The sequence below is a fragment of the Anopheles ziemanni genome, chromosome 2 (genome assembly GCF_943734765.1).
Source record: "Anopheles ziemanni chromosome 2, idAnoZiCoDA_A2_x.2, whole genome shotgun sequence".
NCBI lineage: Eukaryota > Metazoa > Arthropoda > Insecta > Diptera > Culicidae > Anopheles > Anopheles ziemanni.
Window position 1 is genome coordinate 93,285,400 of NC_080705.1, and position 18,316 is coordinate 93,303,715.

The following is an 18,316-nucleotide window of genomic DNA, read 5'->3' on the forward strand; positions in this document are numbered from 1 at the left end:
TTAATGTGCCGTAGGGTCGCCAACAAGCGAGTCGCCGTCCCAAACACGCCACCTCTTCTTCTCAAGCCGTAAAATGTAAGCAAGGATAGCGATTGATGCGCTTTGGCGAAGACAATCTTGAGACGGTGATGATGCACTGCAAACCGTGGAAATTGTGGTCGGATGCGGGAAAGGGACGCAAACAAAACAAAATAAATCACCATCGGTCAGCAGAGGCAATGAAGAGGATACCCCACGACGAGAGTGTTCCGCGACGTGCCAAGCCCAATGGAAACCAAATCCCCCCATGAGGGAAGATATGGTTTTACCATCGATTGTCATAAGCACAAACCAAGGTTTGGAGAATTTTATTTACCGCCGGTTGGTAACTGGGGAGCGATGTTGTTGGTGGTTATTTAGATACATCTGTTGAGGTATATGTCTTGATCGAAATTTAATTCGAACCTGAAGGTGTAGGAGCACGGAGTTGGTATTGAAATAAAAATTATCACCCGACAATTTACCCCACCGTGTGATACTGCGTACGGATGTGAAAATGTCAGTCATGTGAAAATTTTACTTTTTTATTACATTAAAGACAAGCGGTTAGCTGTTAGTGGTAAAAACTAGTATTTCAAACAAGTGCAAGCTATGCCAATATATTTAGTCTTTCAATTTTCCACAATCGATCCCACACCAGCTCCAGTTTCGTGCCAAAAACACGTCACACGCATGATGATTTGAAAGATCAATAAACAAATTATCAACTCCGCAACAAAACTGGCCTCTCGGCAGATCCCTCCAAAGGCCAAACCTGTAAAGCGTGAAGAGGTACGAGTGACGAAATGATTCACAAACACTTCGCTGCCACCCGAAGTGGACCCCCGAGATCGGTTGGGTTTCCAGATTTCGAAGGTGCGCTTCGTAGTTCTAGCTTAGGGAACTATCCCAAAAAGGAGGAAGGTCCGCGCATGATGTAATCAAACACAGAAACCGCTTGACATTGAACAGTGCAGATCGGTCGAAACAAGCTGCAGTTTTGTTTGAACTTCCGGAAGTGTAGCATGCCCTATCGGTGGTGATAAGTTGAAGAAGCTGTTTGTACGATAAGCATTGTTTTCCTACAATCATGGGACGACAAACCACTTCAGACGGCTAGGAGTAGCGGTAGAATGTGTGCACCGATGCAGCACATTTGACGACTTTCGGAAGTACACCCATAAATCATTGCATACTCCCAGATTACAATGCTTCCGCCGACAACCATTCGATAAGAAACGCATTCTGATCCTCAAATCATCACGATCGGTTTGTTCTCGTTGCGAGAGGTAGTTGGCCCAACTAACATTTCGGTGTACGGTCGCTTGGCGAAATAGAAAACGAACCGACACACAATACATCACATCGGCAAGTGCAACAAAGTGTGCCATGCCGAGCTCCGACTTCTGCAGACATTGTTTTCATGGACGGTCGGAGAGGAAAACTTGTCGGTTGTCTCCTTGAGCTGGAGAGTAACGAGTGCGAAATCGGAAGGTTCGGAACATCCTCGCTCGAGTGCGACATCCTGGCCTGCTGCACGACGAGACGGGCCACACGTGTGAATCAGAACCAACACCGGCACCGACAGACCGACACGGGTATCCACAGCTTTGCGCGTGACTTTTATCAACCGCGCGCTTCGGCCAGTCTCGTTCAGTTCTTTGCTGGACGTCGCCGGGATAGGACGCACGGTTTTGCGCAGGAGAGGAAGCAGCCAACGGCCTGAGAAGTAACCAACGGTCCCAATTTCAGTCGCGTCTAGTGGAACTTGGGTGGGTGATCGTGTCCAACTGTTACGTCCACCCGCTTGTGGAAAACCGAGACCGAGAAGGAAAAAGGCCACCCACATAACGAGGCGAGCCGGGAATCGGGTGGTGATTGGTTTTCGATACGCTGACTTTCGCGAAGAATCCGTGAGTACGGTGTGTGGTGGTGCAGTAGGAAAAGAAAAACCTTCAGCATACGTAATGAGGTGAGAAAAGTGCAGTTCGCGTATTGCAATTGCCACGAAAAACTCGGCAGAGAACGGATCGTCGGAACGATTGCCAATCGAACGGCAAACGGCGCGAGTGAAAGTGTCGATGTGCGTGCAATATTTGTTCCTGTAAAACGCGTCGTGGGTGGTGCCGTTGCACTGAGTGGCTCGTTTTGCATTACATTTTCAACCCACAAAAGTTACACAAGAAATAATTTGATGATAATTATTTCATAACGACTGAAGGTCCATTTTTACTGGAAATATTTACCGAGAGTTAAAGTACCAAAACATCAGCTTGTTTGGCATGTACCATTGTGTCGGTTGGGCTCAGAAGCAGCAAGTGTCCGTTGCTTAAGGTCTAAGAGATTTATAAACGAAATACTTATTAATCGTATCACTCCAATCGGACGACAACCCGAAAAAAGTACAAGTAATGGCAGACGCAGGCGGCAAAACGAGCAGAGGTAGCACTCCGGCTGCACGCTCCGGTGGCGGTGTTATGCTAATCGCATCAATTTTGGTATTATCAGGTAATTTTCCAATTTAACACCCCATCCCATCTCCCTCCCATCCCGCCATTCCACGGGGCGTTACAGAGCGTTGTAGTTTTATTTCTGTTCCGTTCAGTGGTACAACCATTCCCGAGACAACCAAAGCCGGTAAAATGATGTCCGTTTTGCAAAACAAATAGCATACGGCGTACCGAGGAAGGTTTGGAGGATGCTCGCTACCTCGTGGTTCAAGATCATCGGTGAAACGAATGTCTCTACAAAGTGGCTCGAACCGAGCGGAGGTAGTCTGGGTTGAGCCGGATTTGCGCTACGGCCATTGGGCTATTGGACCAGAACTAACCTTCACTAATCGCAACGATTACCACCGGCGATGGTCAGGCGGTCAGGCCGAGAATATCTTCTGCTTCGTCCGGCTTGGCAGATGGTCACCGCCACCGCCGGATCTGGTGACCGGATTTAGGACGTGCAAAAATTTCATTCAATTGAACCTAGTTTAGACGCTGCACGCCGCGCCACACAATTGATACCCCGTGTGGACACATACAGACAAACACACACACTCGCACGTCCGGCGTCTGGGATCTGGCGATCGGGTTGGGAATTACGGACACCCTCCGATGTCCCATCCAGCTCACCGTATCGTCTTTCATTCCGGCCCGAACTCCAAGGATAGGTCCTCATGGGAGTCAGTTTTACATAATCAGCTGATGAGGAGGAGACCTCGGACTACCTGTTGTGCCTGTTGCCACAGCGGAGAACGATCACTTCCGACGACGTTGTCGAACCTCTTGTTGGTGGTAGAACGACAAGAGGCCCAGATTTTGGCATTCTCTTCCCCTATAAATAGGTCTAACTGCCGATCGTATTTCATCTGTGTCGGGCTGCAGTCGGTAACAAACGTGCACTTGTTTCTTGTCTTCACTAGAACCTGCATCAGCTGTTTTTGAATGGTACTCCTACCCATCTAAAGGTGCAACGGTGACATTTCCCTTCGGTTTAGGCCTATAGAATAATATTGCATATAGATTAGAAAAGGAAACTTATACTGAGAAACAGATTACCCGTATTTGGTTGTGATTCATTTAGTGTTTGATTGAACGTTTGATTTTTCAAAAGCGTTCGAAGAATCAATTATCGTCAACTGCTGAGAAATCGAGAAGGGAGACAAAATGCAAATCAGATGTTTAATCCTTAAGTTTAACACATTTTGTTTCATGTACAAATAGTCACTTCCCAGTCACGTTTATCTGCGAATGATCTAATATTTTTACGGTGAATAACATTTCCTTTCACGTTCCCGGAGACTACAATTCTTGCCTCCATCTTGTACAATGTATGATCATTAAAACCATTCGAATGGGTTTAATCGGACGTAGCAACATTCAAACAGAACAGTCCGATAACTATCGCACCTTCTCAACAGAGAGAGAGAGGTGGTCATTACCACTCCCGGGCGTCATTTCCTGCCAAACGATCGATACATATTCATACGATCGCACGATCGCATACTGGAAATGAAGCTGCCGACCGGTTGACCCACGTGATCACGTGAACGACTTGTCCAAATTTTGTGTCTATGTTTTTTGTTTCTTGGTTCTTACATTATCTTTGCCAGCGCATCCGTGGATTTTACGAGTTGATGATATTGAACAAAAATAAACTTTTTATCGGAACTGCAGGAGCATAAAAACGACGAACTTGACCTACAAATAGGATGATGACTAGACAACAAAGCATCAAATTTGATCTTTTACGAGCTTGGGTGTGGGCGATCGAAGGATTGATCACGAAGAACCACCCCAAAGCGAACCGTAAAGTGAAGAGATTACAAAAGTTTCACATTCTGTCCGAAACTAAGAAGGGAAGAAGATAAACGAGCTCGAATGCGATGTTTGTTTACGGCAGATCCTTCCAGTTGCTACCGGTTTGCAAAAGATGTAACTTGAATGTTCCACTGCAAGGACGTTTCGTTTGCTGCAACTCTGGTTGGCAATTAATGTAAAATATGAATGTCATTAAATGCAAAACTTCAGCGTGATGACGCAAATGGTGTTTGATGGTCGAGTCATTTAGTAAAAAGACTCCTGTTTGTGATCGTTAATTCCACCGGTGATCGGTCAAATGGTAAAAGTGTCTTCCGTTGCAGCTGCATCTCCAAGCTTTCCTCCTTCGCATCGAAGAAGCTAATCAACCACTTCCGGGTGTGTCTTACTGATTCGCGTGCCTTGTCAGCTGAGGGTTCTTGTTTTTTCATCGGGCTCATTTCTCATCCCTCACAAACATCACTACCGGACAAACAAACGGAAGGCTAAATTGTCCAACTTATGTAAAAGCTAAACGGTTTTCGGATTGACATTGAACTTGCGCGGCGGAAGGTTAAGTAGCGTTTTCCACACATTAAATCATTTCACTATTTCCATCTTCGTGCCCATTTTCTGCGGCACAGTCGTGGGGGGGGGGGGGGAGGGTGGAACATTGTGTTCGCCGAATGACCATCATTTTAGATTCAATTTTCCTTTCCGTTTTTTGTTTATTTTTTTTCCAACTTGCATCCACGAGCCTCCATTAAGCTCTGAATGGAGACACTCGAATGAGGTGGATTTTAAAAATGGAGGGAGGCCCAGGGGGAAAATGATGGACGTACGGAAATGAGCATGCATTGATGGTTATCTTAAAAAATTCACCACCATTGCAAACGAATGTGGGATGACATTTATGGTATGGAGGAAAAATGCGGAATGAAGAGATATATTTATGTATCGATTCACCGTATGCAATTGTTCCGGGGGTGGGCGATGCTACCGGCCAGAACCGAGCCGGGGTTGGACAATGGTTTGAGTGACAATACAACGAAATATGGATGAACGGTTTTCCAAGGACGTTTTCCACCCTCAAAAAAAGGCACAACCGCAACCGGCGTATAAAAAGGCCAACAATCGGTGAAGGTAAGGTTGCAAAAGTACCACTTACAATTCAATTTAATAAGCGAAAAAATTATTGTAATTGGGAGCTAGGGGGCAAATAAATCATGCAACGAAGGTATAGAAGTTCACCGTGAAATGAAAAATACTTTATCGTGCTCCGTTTGGTAGACATTTGAATATTGTCAAACGATAGTTCCTCCTCGTTCGTAGTTTCCCTCAATCGAATCAAGATTCTTCTCACATGTGAGCTACGAACACACCATTAACAGCTCGTCCGGTGTGCGGGGAATGAATGAGGACTTCCTGCATCGTAAGACGTAAGCGATAAGTGATGCATTTTTGATGCGCGATTGATAAGAGATTCGATCGTCGGCTACTTTGTCGTTTGCGACGTCTCCCAGTGAGTGAGAGAACCCCGTGTGTCCCATATGCATCGTTTACTGCACCACTGTAAAACAAATGGCTACTTGACCCCACCAATCACGGTTGCATCGCTGCTTTATTTTTCTCACCTCAACCCCCCATTTTCCCCCCCAGCACGAGGGGCCGGAAGGAAACCGAATGATGGTGGTGACAAATCGTCCGACAAACGGTGGAATGCTTTCACAACAATGGTGAGAAAATGGGGCCCACGGGGTAACCGGATGGTTGAAGCTCGTTCTAGGGGTGTTGTTAATGGTTCGTGAGGGTCGATGGAATTTTTGCAAGGTGCTGGTTGGGCCAGTGATCTACTTGACGTTTTGTTCCCAAACAATCCAGTACCAGCATTCCCAGCAACAATTCCCATAAATCTCCAGCGACCCGAAGGCTGATTTATGGGTACGACGACAAGTGGTTGAAAAGCCCCACGCTGGTGATGAGAGAAATGGTGAGTGACACTGATCGGTATTATTTCAAACCCGTATCCCCCCCGGGGGCTATCGAGACCGATTGGAAACGCCGTCAGCCTTTTCCATTTAGCGAACGCGGGCGTGATAGAGAGATCACTTTAAAGAGCCGACGATGGAGTGTCAATTGCGCTAATAATTCGTCATTACAAGCAATTGTCACCCACCGACTCTCGGGTAGCGGTTAGTGCTCCGTGGTTTCCTTTCTCGAGGAAAATTGAGCGTCTGATGAGCTAAATACAACCAACCCTAATGGGACATAAAATAACTGTTGCATTCGCTGGATGGATGCACCCGGCGATGATTGGGTGACAATTGTCAATTAGTGTAATGCAAGGAGGAGCAGTAGTGGGGATGGTGCGTCTAACAGCAGCTTCCCCATGCGCCATACCCTTGCACTTGATCTTGCACTTGAAGGAGAAGCTGCGCGCAACTGTGAAAACATAACGATGTGATCTGACGTGACTTTGGCCCTTCGACGTCACCGGGTCCGAGATATGAAATCATAGGCTATTTTCGGTTTCTCCACCTCCGTTGGCAAATGTTTACTGTTCACACATGATCGTCCGAAAGTCACATCGCTCAACAACTCCAGTTTGGATTATTTCACCATGAAGGGAAAGGCAATATAAGGATGTTCCGGGTAAGGCGTTGCCAATGGGAATAACCTTTATTATTCTCAATTAAATCAATAAACCCCCGTCGAAATCAACACGTCTGGCACGTGCGGTTTCAACCGGAGATCATCTACACCGGATATCTCGGATCGGACGACAATAGTGAGTTTAGATTATGTTTCCATTCTGTCGGAGGTCAAATGAATCTAGATTTACTCGACCAGACGATTACGGGGTGAGATCCTATTACACCATTGACACGAGACTGCGATCTTCACATGCAAATTGCTTCACCAAACAGTGGGGAGAGCTCGTGCGAGTGAGTGTGGTGGCTTGAATCAGTAAGTTCAATTGGGTTTTCCAATCGAAACACTAACCAAATACATTGGCCAAAGCGGACACAGTCTAGGATCGTGGTCTAATCTGGAGGTGAAAACATGTAACAACTCAATGTTGTCGTGGTTTCAATTCGCGAAGAAGTTGGGAGTTCAAAGCCTCGGAGTACTGAGGGGGAAAAAAACATGGCGTAAATAAAGTACGGTTGGAAGCGATGAAGGTGCTGTTGGTTAGAGACGAAGAGAAGACCAAGCTTTCGATGTTGCCACTTTAGACTTTGTGGTCGCTGCACTTCTCTCCCTTGCCATCGCCAGATGTTGACCGGGTTGGCTGACATGGCCTCAGATTCGATGCAGGTTGCGGGTGCAATTTATCCAATGTACATTCCCCCCTTTCATCTGCATCCCTCCATGAAGCGTCCACGAAGGCTATAGGCGCCTGGAGTGTAGAAGTGTAGCCTTGGAACGGTGACCAACCAGCCAACCAAACAAAGGTACGACCGTGCTTCCTCGACATGCCTGAGAGACATAGGTTGATGCCAAATTGGATGCGGTACGACATGCTAAAGCCGTGACCGCCACCAGGCACATAAAACCCTCTGGTAGCATGCAATGCATATGTTGGTGCTACACAACAACCGATGTTTGACGCTCCGTCCCACATGAAATATTGTCATCCGGAGTGTTTACAATCCGACAATCCATCATCCATCAACCCCCTAACCACAATTTAACCATAATTCCTAAACTGACATTTATTACACAGAGAGAAAGACAGAGAGAGTGAACTCCCCTACCACGGGGATTGCATTTTCAAACGATCTTTACTTTCATCCACTAACCGTTTGCCTTTCTCTTTGTTTCTCGTCACACAGTTTGTTCGTTTGCCCGCGCACAGGACTTTGGTTATGATGGCGACAAAGGTAAGTTTAACTGCTGATGATAGTACTTCCCGGTTCCACCAGCACGAGATAAAGATCAAAGTGAACTTGTGCCGTAGAGTGGAGGTTTTCTTGCAGCTCCAATGCGCCTTAAGCACGCACGACCTGAATGGCGTGAGGCAGGCATTCCCTCATCACGATATCCCGCGTGCAGCATTATAGTTCTAAAAACCAACAGTGTCTTCTCCATCGTCCACGACTCCCTCTCCTCCTTCGCGGAGGTTTACGCCAGTCCATGATGACAAATGCAATTATTTCATTAAACTCTAATTCCACTTGCGTTGAGTATCAACACATGCATACACCCAGAGGATTTATCGGGTTCCAGTAGATCGTAGTAGACACAGTAATGAAAGCAATCATGTGTTGACAGTGGACGCAAGCTTCATTAGTCCCCTGGAGGGTTTTAGAGACTTCATCATGCAGTCTAGTAGTCCGTTTTTCGTGCTGGCTATGTTTGTATACGGTAGTAACGAATGACGTGCTACTAGTGGAAGTCAAGGTCCCACAGTGAACTAATCACTAAATGAAGTAACTATCCCTCTCTCTGCATAGTATATCGATGTGCCCATCGTCCATGCACCCGGCACATGCACCACAGAGCTTTCACAACCCGATCAACCAGCTCCAAAGGTGGCAAGGTGTAGGTGCATCATACGTTTTGCGGAAACACACATGTTCCGACACCACCTGCGCACCGGAGATAATTAAATTGTGCCAGTCCCATCCAGTTGTGTCGCATTCAGTTTATGAATAATTGATCGCAATCCAATCCATCCATGGAAGTGGGTTTTCAACGGGAATGTGTACTTTCCCCCCGCCTACTCATTCCGCGGATTATGTGCGGTGTTGGACTGGAAAAGAAGGGAAAATTAAATTGATTGATTCTTGTTCAATTTTCTCCTACACGCGTCCACCTCACCCGCCCATCGCAGGACCGTCGCACTGGGGGGAACAGTTCAATTCCTGCTCCGGAAAGTACCAAAGCCCGATCAACATCAACTCGCAGTACGTGAGAAAGGTCAATCTGCCGCCGCTGGTGTTTCACGGGTTCGATGTCGCACCGAAGGAAACCAATCTCACCAACAACGGGCATACAGGTGAGTACGAAGACCAATCTAACCAACACTCCAACCCAGTTAATCTATTTTGCCAATTTTGAAACCAAGACAAACACGTGGTCGCAGTGACTTCTTCCAATGAAATGTGGTTTTCACGACCTCTAGCGAAGTTTGATTGCGCCATATCGCAGTCAGTGGTAGGAAATTGGTTGGAAAATTTGAACCGGTTTCCTGCCCAAGGTTCAACAACTAATTAGACCTTTAAAAATTTAGGTGTTAGGACAGAAGTTTACTGAGGCGACTACCGTATGTGTGAAGGCTAATTAGCCGCATTTAGCTGGGTGTCGAGTCGAACTCACTAACGATAAGACAGTCACAGATAAAACGCCTTCTACGCGACCCTGTTGTTTTAAAAATGTTACATTTAAATAACTATACTCGGTACTAGATATTATTTAGAATTTTGAATGGGAATTAATAACCCTACATCAATAATAAGTACGATCCCATTGAAAGAGCAATAACCACCAAATCTAAGAAGGAACATCGGAGGACAGACGAACGATACGGACTTTACGTGTGCGACAGAAGTGCCCTCGAACGGTGCAGAGGTAGTACGTTAATCGATTCCTCAAATCGGCAGCCAAACCCCACCACTAGTTTCTCATTCCAGTCCGGACCCTCGCCACGTGCCTCCGAGCGGACTTAAGCATGTGTTTCTGCACTGCGCGTCGTGTGGGCGAAGGCCGCCGGTTGACGCGGGTTTTTGTCGCGAGAAGAATAGCGATCACGCTTAACGTGACATGCTCGGGAAATTAGCGCCTCAAACGCGACGAGCTAATTCCGACGCGATCATCGTTTAGCGGAGGAGAGTCGAGACTGGAGAATTTCAACCGCCTTTTTCTCTCTTCCACCATCCTTCCCCGTTTCGTAGTGTTCGTTACCATGGATTCGGAAGTAACTCCAACGGTGGCCGGCGGGCCACTGCCCGGTGTGTACGAGTATTCGCAACTGCACTTCCACTGGGGTGATAATGACACGTTCGGGAGCGAGGACATGATCGACAACCATCGGTGAGTTTCTTTTAAATTCGAACGAAACCGTTTAGAGAAAATCCCGCAATGAATTCCTCCTTACTCTGATAGCTTTCCTATGGAGTTGCATATCGTGTTCTTCAAGCAGGAGTATCAGAACGCTCGTACGGCGCTGAACCATCGGGATGGGCTGACGGTGCTGGCGTTCTTTTTTGAAATTGCCCCGGAGGACAACCCGATGTACGCCGAATTCATCGACCTGCTTGGTAACGTGACCGAAAGCCATCAGTCGGCACGATTTGATGTTCCACCGTCCCTGAAAGAGCTGATCGCGGAAGATCTGCTGCATTATTACACATACAACGGATCGCTAACGACGCCACCCTGCAGCGAAGTGGTAACGTGGATCGATTTCAAGGAACCTATACTGCTATCGCACGCACAGGTAAGCACGGAACGGCACGGCACGGCATGCTCCGTTGCGGATGACTGGATTCGGTCGCTATCGATCTTAGATGATCGTTGTTAATTTGGGAACGTGGGTTACAAGGCGATCACACGAAGGATCGGTGTGAGACATGTGATTCTACGCCATTATCACTATGAAGTATTAATTAGTAGAAAATTCTATTTTTACTCCGACATTTATCGGTTTACGGCACGATGGCTTTTTGCACCGATGAGTCGGCAATAATCCGTATTTAAGATAACACTTCAAATGGTCACCGTTGGATTACGAAACAATCACGATCGATTATCAACCGGGTAATAATCGAGACATTAATTTATTCCCAGGTTCAAGCATTCCGAGCACTGCAGGACGACGAAGGCCATCGACTAACGCACAATTTCCGTCCCGTGCAACCCCTCGGCGATCGGATCGTGCTCTTCAACACCGACGAAATGATTAAGGAGGTCGACCTGGACAAAGATTTACCCCCGGAGGTGGGCGAGGATGTGGACACGAACAAACTTGACACTCCGACAAGGACCGCCGGCGTCGGAAGTCAGTCGGCGAAAGATCCTAACGACCGAAAACACCCACGTAACAGTGCCTCTTTCCCGGCGATCAACCATTGGTCGTTAGTTACGTCCGCAATGGTGCTTGTGTCACTTTTGTTTCACTCCACGATCGAATGAAAGGTCGCGTTTTCAAGACGGATCATCCACTATTCGCGCTTTAGTTCGTTTATGTTTATGTGCCAGTAGAATTAGTCCAATTAGCTGCAGCATCGCGGGTCGAGCAGAAGTTGTACATAAACAGACTAAAACTATGTTTCTCCACGCACACACGGCTGGGAAAGTTGGTGCAATCATTTTGTTTTGTTTGTTTTCTAATGTTAACATAAGAAACTTTTAACAGAATAACGTGATATGAATCAGATCAGAAAAGGATGAATGTTTCACTTGGTGCTAGCGGTGCCGGATCGCAGCCGCTACATGCACAAAGTTAAAGGAGGAAAAAGGAGGAAAAGGGAGTACAATCTACAGTTAGAGACGAAATCCTACCTTGTTATTCGGCTTGTCGGTACTAAGTAATTTTATTATGTCACCAGAGAGAAAAATAAAGATGACCATCACACAATCTAGCATCAAAACAATTGAAAGATAGGGGTAGGGGGCTTCCTCGAATTCTCAACTTCACTTTAGCCGTAAAAATCACAGAGTAACACATCCGAAATACTTCCGCTTCGTTCCAACGCGTCGTCAATGAAGCGACTTTTTCTCGGTGGAATCTAAAATTGATGTGCAGGTAAGCGACGGTACTGCTGGCCGACAGACTGACGATAGAAGCGGTCGTGGCCGAGGTTCTCAGAACCACGGAGCGAATCAATAAAAATGTACAAACTTACCACGGCCTGCTGCGCGTCGAACTGGGTCCTCTCGAATTTCACTGCCCAGGCGCGGTTTTCCTTGTCACTCGGTACTATCTGAATGTTGTAATGGCGACAGTCGTCCGGCAGGAACGTACGCTCGTGCATATCGTAATGGAGAACTGTTTCGAGCCATTCGAGAGGTACCGTTTGCACACGACTTTGATACGCGATCGAGAACTGTTGCAGTATTCGGCGTCGGAATGTGGGAAGCTGCAACGACGCGACGGCCGCCTCGAGCGGAGTGAAGCGAAACATGCGTTGTATTGCACCAAAGAAGTTTCCCCGTAGGCAGTCTAATTGGGCGGCTATGTGGGGCATCAGTTCCGGTTTAACTGTGCCATGGCGATTGATTGCCCAGCTCGTAGCTTCCGCACTGCCGAGGTTAAATGCCAAGTACAGCCGTTCCATTTCGAAGCGTTCCCAGGTGAATGATTTTTCGAGCTTGCTTAGTTCCTCTTGACAACGGAGCACTTTTTTAAGGCATTCTTGTAAGTGTTGAGAACATATTTTTGGATCAAACTCACTGATCGGTGATTCGCAGAGGCGATAAGCGCTGAGGCAGAGGAAACGGACGATCGGTTTAAGAAGCGGAAGGGTCTCCGCTGCAGGAAGGTCCTGGATAACGACTTCCTGACGGATGGCACGCATCCGATCGAATATGAACTCGTACCGCTGGTGGAAAGGACGCCGAGAGTCCGTAAGCACTCTGGAAAAGGATGTCGGTTGATTAATCTTGGATGATCAACGTAGACATTTTCACTAGGCATACATGGTAAGCAGGTAATGCAAGCTCTCCATCAGTGCCCTAGGAGTTCGTATTTCCCATGGTTTTGGCTGCCGTCTGTCGGCGGCGGATCGACTGAATTCCTTCACCATTCGATGCCGATCGGGAATGCCGGGCGCTTCTGTTTCGAAGAAATGAACCAATCGTTCGCGGATCCGTCTGTGGTGCATGAAGAACGCATAAAATGTATCACATAACATGGTAGTTTGATAAACTATCGTACTTACAGGTCTATTTCCGATTTCGGACACATATCCTCGCAAGTTCCACGAACAAATTGATTCATTTTCACGTAAAATAAAAGCACAAAACTTGCGGCTTTTTCAACATGTAAACAATGTTCGACAGCTGATTGACAGATGAAGTTTGAAGCTAGAGTTGGGTATCTTTCAACGAGATTCATTCGTTAAATCCGATTCTTCCGATCCGGGTAAAATCCCAAATGAGGCCCCCTAGTCTCATTTTTTCCACTTTGCGCCTGAAAGCTATGCAATAGGAGATACATGAATTCAGTTTGAATATTTGATCCGTTGAATGTCCGTTAGAAGTTGTAATGATTTGAACTAATCGGTCAAACAAGGGAAGAAGGCCAGCGTAAAGAAATTAGTTTGAAACGGCGGCGCGCCCCATGGCCACCCCCCTCATACTGCACCCCTAGGTTGAATGCGTAGCCGAATTTTCATAAACTCATGCAAGTAATGCATGAGAGAGTTCATGTTGTACATCCTTTCCAGAATAACCATAATCTTTAATTTAACGAGACATTCAATTCAAACGGTTCACACAACCGCATTTGTTTCACCCGTTGCATACCTTTTAGGTACATCCGCTCACAAATAGTGTAGCCACGATAGCGATTTCGGTTGGGGAGGCTTCATTTTGGATTTTACCGTGATTTTCCTTATTTTCAAATGTTTAATTTTTTTGCAAAATTTTTACAAATTGTGAACGAATGTACAATTTTTGAACCTATTCAAAATTAATAACACTGAGAGGCCAAGGCATTAAACGCTACCGAATCCTTATCGCATTCGTACGGTTTCATTTGCGGTTTGAAAGTATGCGACCGAAACTATACAAACATAATCTAAAACTGTCTGGAATCAAGGTTGAACACTGTATCGATTACACTCCAACAAGTGTACGCCGTTTCCCACAGGAGCTCTCCAACGTATGTCCCATGGTCTGCTAGAGGACGGGGAGCACAGCAGCGTCATAATCGACCAACTGCGTCACTTTATCAGTAGAACGCCCAGTGGCCGGACGCGACTTCCTGCGTCTCTGTCGCAGTTTAAACAAAACAGAATAACGTCTGTTATTAACCCAGGCTAGAACGTTTGATTTGTGTTACTAGTTTTTGTACGAAGAAAGGGAAAATAGGAGCGTTTAGCAAAGCCACGTGTTCGGATGATATTAAAGTGACTGGTACGAAACATTCGACGACTTACCGAACGGGCTATTGAATTGTTAAACAAAATAATGCAAGCTATCGGATACAATGAGCGGTAAGTGAGAGGAACGATCACCTATGCACCTAATCACACGATGCAATGGAAGACGGATCCATTTTCTTTTGTGAACAAAAAGAAGCGTGTTGATGAACGTGTATTATACGTTGAAGCTGTTGTAATTTGCAGTTTACGCAATCGTTAGTGATTTGATTAAACTTTCTTTTTTATTTTCAACCAATCTGTTTGCATAATGCATTTCTGTTATTGAAACAAACTGATTGGAGCAAGGTTACTGCTTATCTGTTGTGAGTCGTGCGAACGTAAATCGATTCAAGGAAAAGTGAAAAATATGTTGTGACTATCACGGATGAAAATATGATGCACGTTTTGAAGCATATCGTACATGGTTTGATAAAGTGAAATACAACGGAAGACACGATTTCTCTTCTGGTTTTTTGTTTGTTTAATTTCCTCCCTCGCGTTCGTCTGAGATAAGAACAACCGCGTTATGGATGACCAAGTAGAGAAGCTGAACAGCTGAAGAGGTTCCATAATACGATTACCTCCACGCTCCGGTTTTAAAGTAGCACCGGCTTAAGTTTAATCATTGTTGAAGCTGGTAAACATTGCTACGCCACGAATGAACGTTATCTTGCCATTACGCGTTTGCTCGTTTTTCTGTGACATCTTCAGATTCTTCATAAAATAAAAAGAAACAACTCCTCCCGTAGTCATGAATGTCGGATCCGAGGGGGGGTTTCTTGCAATGTTGGAAGATTCAGAACCTGCAGTTGTAATCTGACTGCGGTCCAATAGGAAACACGTAGTGTGTGTACCGAAACCGGAGTGATCGTGACACCATGATGTAAAGTGAATCATTGTTAAAATTTGTTCTAATCGTACGCTTGAGATCAATGTCCGTCGGTTCCTTGATTAGTTCCAAACATTACCCGGAACAAATCCTGTTTGCCTAACCCCATTTCACGGTTGAGTGGCATCGGAAGGCATCAAATTTCTGTCGCCTGCGCCATCCTTATCACAAAACAAATTGTTCCGCTCTTTCTCCGAGAAGAATATTGTCCGGTGAGACTTACGAGATCTTCTCTGCATTATGTTTCCAGATTTTTCGTAGACAACTACTCCACGATGGATGAAGACGATGAGCTGTATATGAGCTACGACTGGTCATCGGATGCAATGTCGGTAAAGAGTGCAGGAAGGTACGATTCGTAGATTGGATGGCGCATGGACTGTTTCTTAACACACGTTTGAATCTTCCTCACTCTAGTGGTTCGAGCCGTTCCGATGACTACGATCAGAATGGAGAGCGATTGTCACTGGCTTACGAGCGTTTATCACAAATCCCTCGTAAGATCGCAGAAAAGTTTTCCCGCACTACGACGATACTGGATTTAAGCTACAATGAGATTAAGTAAGAATGGAGGGAGGGTGAACTTATTATTAAGATACAAACCAGTTCATTTTCACTCTTCTAGGGACCTTTCGTTTCTGACACACTTCCGGCAGCTGAACACGTTGATATTGGACAAAAACTTGCGGCCAGATGAGCGCAGTTTGCCTTCGCTCCCGAACCTCGAGCTCCTGTGGCTCAATCACTGTGATATAAACAACCTGCAGAACTGGATCTACCGCATCCGGGAGTGCTGTCCATCACTGAAGTACCTATCGCTGATGGGTAACCCCGGTGCCACCTCATCCTTTAACGGAAACTCTTCGCTCGAGCACAACGACTACCGGCTGTTTGTGATCAGCTTGTTGCCGCAGTTACGCCACCTGGACGACAGTGAGGTGACGGCAGCCCAGCGAACCCAAGCCAAAAGTTTCAAGCACAGCTACAACCTCAACCAGGGCCCGTACAATATCTTTGAGACGACGGTCGGGCGCCGTCCGCAGCAGCAACCTCAAGCATCTCCACTCGCTCCGACGACACTTGCGTCATTGACGCAGAAGAGCAGCACCACAGCGACACCGACGTCGACCACTTCTAGTCCGTCCAAGAGGAGCCGAAAGAGACGGAACGGTGGCAAATTGTCTGATAACTCCTAAGCCGTTTTGTACTTTACCGTAATATTAAGCGCTTATTATCGACAGAGCATTGCGCTAAGAGACAAAGAAAGGGCCTGATATACCATAGGTTGCCCTGACTAACCGTTAAGTTTGTAATAAAGATCGATCTAGAGTGAAGAACGTTATTTTCTTCAAAGCACTAAGGGACAGACTTCATCTAAACACTTCTTTACAGTGTAATCGTAATGTTAATTTTGTCGTTTAGTTTGATGGTCATTGACCCACATTGTTCGAATATTCTTGACCAAGGTGACGTCAAACATAATCAGCGCTATGGGCAGATTCGTGTAATTGTGTGCCGGGGCCTGCTGATACCGCAGTATGAGAAGATGTTATATTTAGGTTTTGATTTCCAATCGCGACAAAGCCTCCAACAACTCCATGTACGGTGTCATCCTGTTTTGTGTAACTTAATCTCCCGATGAGCCGTTCCTGTTTTCTGAGCCAGTGTAAAGTTGTTTCACTTAATACTGCTACATGGTTCCATGCACGTGGTGCACGAAGTAACTCATCGTTCAACTTCAAAAGGTTTGTGTGCCTGCCAGTCACGTGGTTCAATTTGCAAATGGATATCGACTATAGGTTAGCGTTCGTTCTTGGTTCTATATTCAGGGTTATGATGCGTCGGTCACCATGGCGTGGGTTTCCGGTGCCATGAATGGTTGTGTGTTTACGCCTTCTTCGGGCGCATAATTATGCAAGAAGCTCACGTGTGGCCCCGACGCCACGAACATACGAAGTGGATACGTGTGGCACGCGGTAAAGTGCCGGTGAAGTCGACTTTTCCGATTCACACCAGCAATAACTGGAAGCCAATTGTCACTAACCTGCTGATTGACTGCTGACTGGAGTACATTTGAAGTACGAGATTAACACTTTGGGAGAAACCATTGAGCAGGTGCAAATAGCATTAAGACGCAATCGCCACCCGTACGATTTAACCTTGGCTGAGTAACAAATCGAGATCACGAATCCGATAAATTAGTAAGACATTGATGGTCTTATGGAGTGTGAGAAAAATCATCACATGTTTCATTACTAATCTGTTCGATACAATAAATTTTCATTTTAATCCTATAACCTTGAATCCTAATTCATATTCAATTGACATCTGATATTTCCTGTCGAATTATCCGAGAACTTAAAATATTTTCGTCAGACATGACATTTGAAATCCGTGTACTTTAACATAGAAATTTAATTTAGTTAAACACAAAATACTGTGACTGTTGCGAACCACTGGATGTCCGTTTCAATAGCTGGCCCACTATGTGTGCTTCAAGTGGCTCACGGAGCTCGATACCCGAATGCACACCTTTCAAATGACAGTGTTGCCAATTTAAGTTACAAAGTAACCAACCATCTACGGCTGATTGAGGCTCCACATCTATCCAAACTCGATCGATCAGCCAGACGGCGATTAATCGGCGATCTTCAAATCAAACCCTTTCCGAATCCGTCCCTCGCTGCGTAGTAGTCGTAGATGCCCTTCGCCGCACCATCATACCATGTGTGCAGCTCGAGCTGTATGCCCTTCGGTGAAACCTTTGTTCGCCCTGCACACACGGCCTGCATCACACATGGTGCATACGGGCTGCACTCGATCGATGATGCACTCGTCATCCGTTTGATTGAACTTTAAAGCAAGTGCAAACGCGCGTTTGGTGTTCTAACGTTAGACAAAGAGCTTCGTAGTAGTAACAGATTGTGCAGGTATCCCCGATTAGTATCAAACCACATTGTACACCCATACACAAACGGCATCCGCGAGATGATCGCAGCATACCGCAGCTCGGGATCTTCACAAAA

At 46.0% G+C, this 18,316-nt stretch overlaps 3 protein-coding genes across 3 annotated transcripts; 2 read left to right on the top strand and 1 right to left on the bottom strand.

The window, feature by feature from the left end:
- Positions 1–2,429: 2,429 nt before the first annotated feature.
- On the top strand, positions 2,430–11,447 carry LOC131294784 (carbonic anhydrase 7). The gene is made up of 6 exons (XM_058322827.1): positions 2,430–2,526; positions 8,147–8,194; positions 9,148–9,312; positions 10,208–10,346; positions 10,419–10,752; positions 11,103–11,447. The coding sequence occupies exons 1-6, from the start codon at positions 2,430–2,432 to the stop codon at positions 11,445–11,447; spliced, it is 1,128 nt and encodes a 375-aa protein (XP_058178810.1).
- A 379-nt stretch (positions 11,448–11,826) lies between these two features.
- On the bottom strand, positions 11,827–13,313 carry LOC131281299 (germinal-center associated nuclear protein). Its single transcript, XM_058310576.1, has 3 exons — positions 13,196–13,313; positions 12,954–13,127; positions 11,827–12,890 (listed from the first exon to the last, which is right to left on the bottom strand). Exons 1-3 carry the CDS (start codon positions 13,252–13,254, stop codon positions 12,044–12,046), a joined length of 1,080 nt encoding a protein of 359 aa, XP_058166559.1. The 5' UTR covers positions 13,255–13,313; the 3' UTR covers positions 11,827–12,043.
- Positions 13,314–14,194: 881 nt separating this feature from the next.
- LOC131287268 (leucine-rich melanocyte differentiation-associated protein-like) lies at positions 14,195–16,650 on the top strand. The gene is made up of 4 exons (XM_058316306.1): positions 14,195–14,473; positions 15,541–15,639; positions 15,708–15,851; positions 15,916–16,650. The coding sequence occupies exons 1-4, from the start codon at positions 14,448–14,450 to the stop codon at positions 16,484–16,486; spliced, it is 840 nt and encodes a 279-aa protein (XP_058172289.1). The 5' UTR covers positions 14,195–14,447; the 3' UTR covers positions 16,487–16,650.
- Positions 16,651–18,316: the final 1,666 nt, after the last annotated feature.

Coding starts and splice junctions, on each gene's coding strand:
- LOC131294784 (XM_058322827.1), top strand. CDS start 2,430: ATGGCAGACGCAGGCGGCAAAACGAGCAGAGGTAGCACTCCGGCTGCA. Junction 2,527..8,146: donor ATCAATTTTGGTATTATCAG/GTAATTTTCCAA, acceptor CTCGTCACACAG/TTTGTTCGTTTGCCCGCGCA. Junction 9,313..10,207: donor CACCAACAACGGGCATACAG/GTGAGTACGAAG, acceptor CCCGTTTCGTAG/TGTTCGTTACCATGGATTCG.
- LOC131281299 (XM_058310576.1), bottom strand. CDS start 13,254: ATGAATCAATTTGTTCGTGGAACTTGCGAGGATATGTGTCCGAAATCG. Junction 13,128..13,195: donor CCGAAATCGGAAATAGACCT/GTAAGTACGATA, acceptor CATGCACCACAG/ACGGATCCGCGAACGATTGG. Junction 12,891..12,953: donor TTGCATTACCTGCTTACCAT/GTATGCCTAGTG, acceptor ATCCTTTTCCAG/AGTGCTTACGGACTCTCGGC.
- LOC131287268 (XM_058316306.1), top strand. CDS start 14,448: ATGCAAGCTATCGGATACAATGAGCG. Junction 15,640..15,707: donor TCGGTAAAGAGTGCAGGAAG/GTACGATTCGTA, acceptor TCCTCACTCTAG/TGGTTCGAGCCGTTCCGATG. Junction 15,852..15,915: donor TTAAGCTACAATGAGATTAA/GTAAGAATGGAG, acceptor TCACTCTTCTAG/GGACCTTTCGTTTCTGACAC.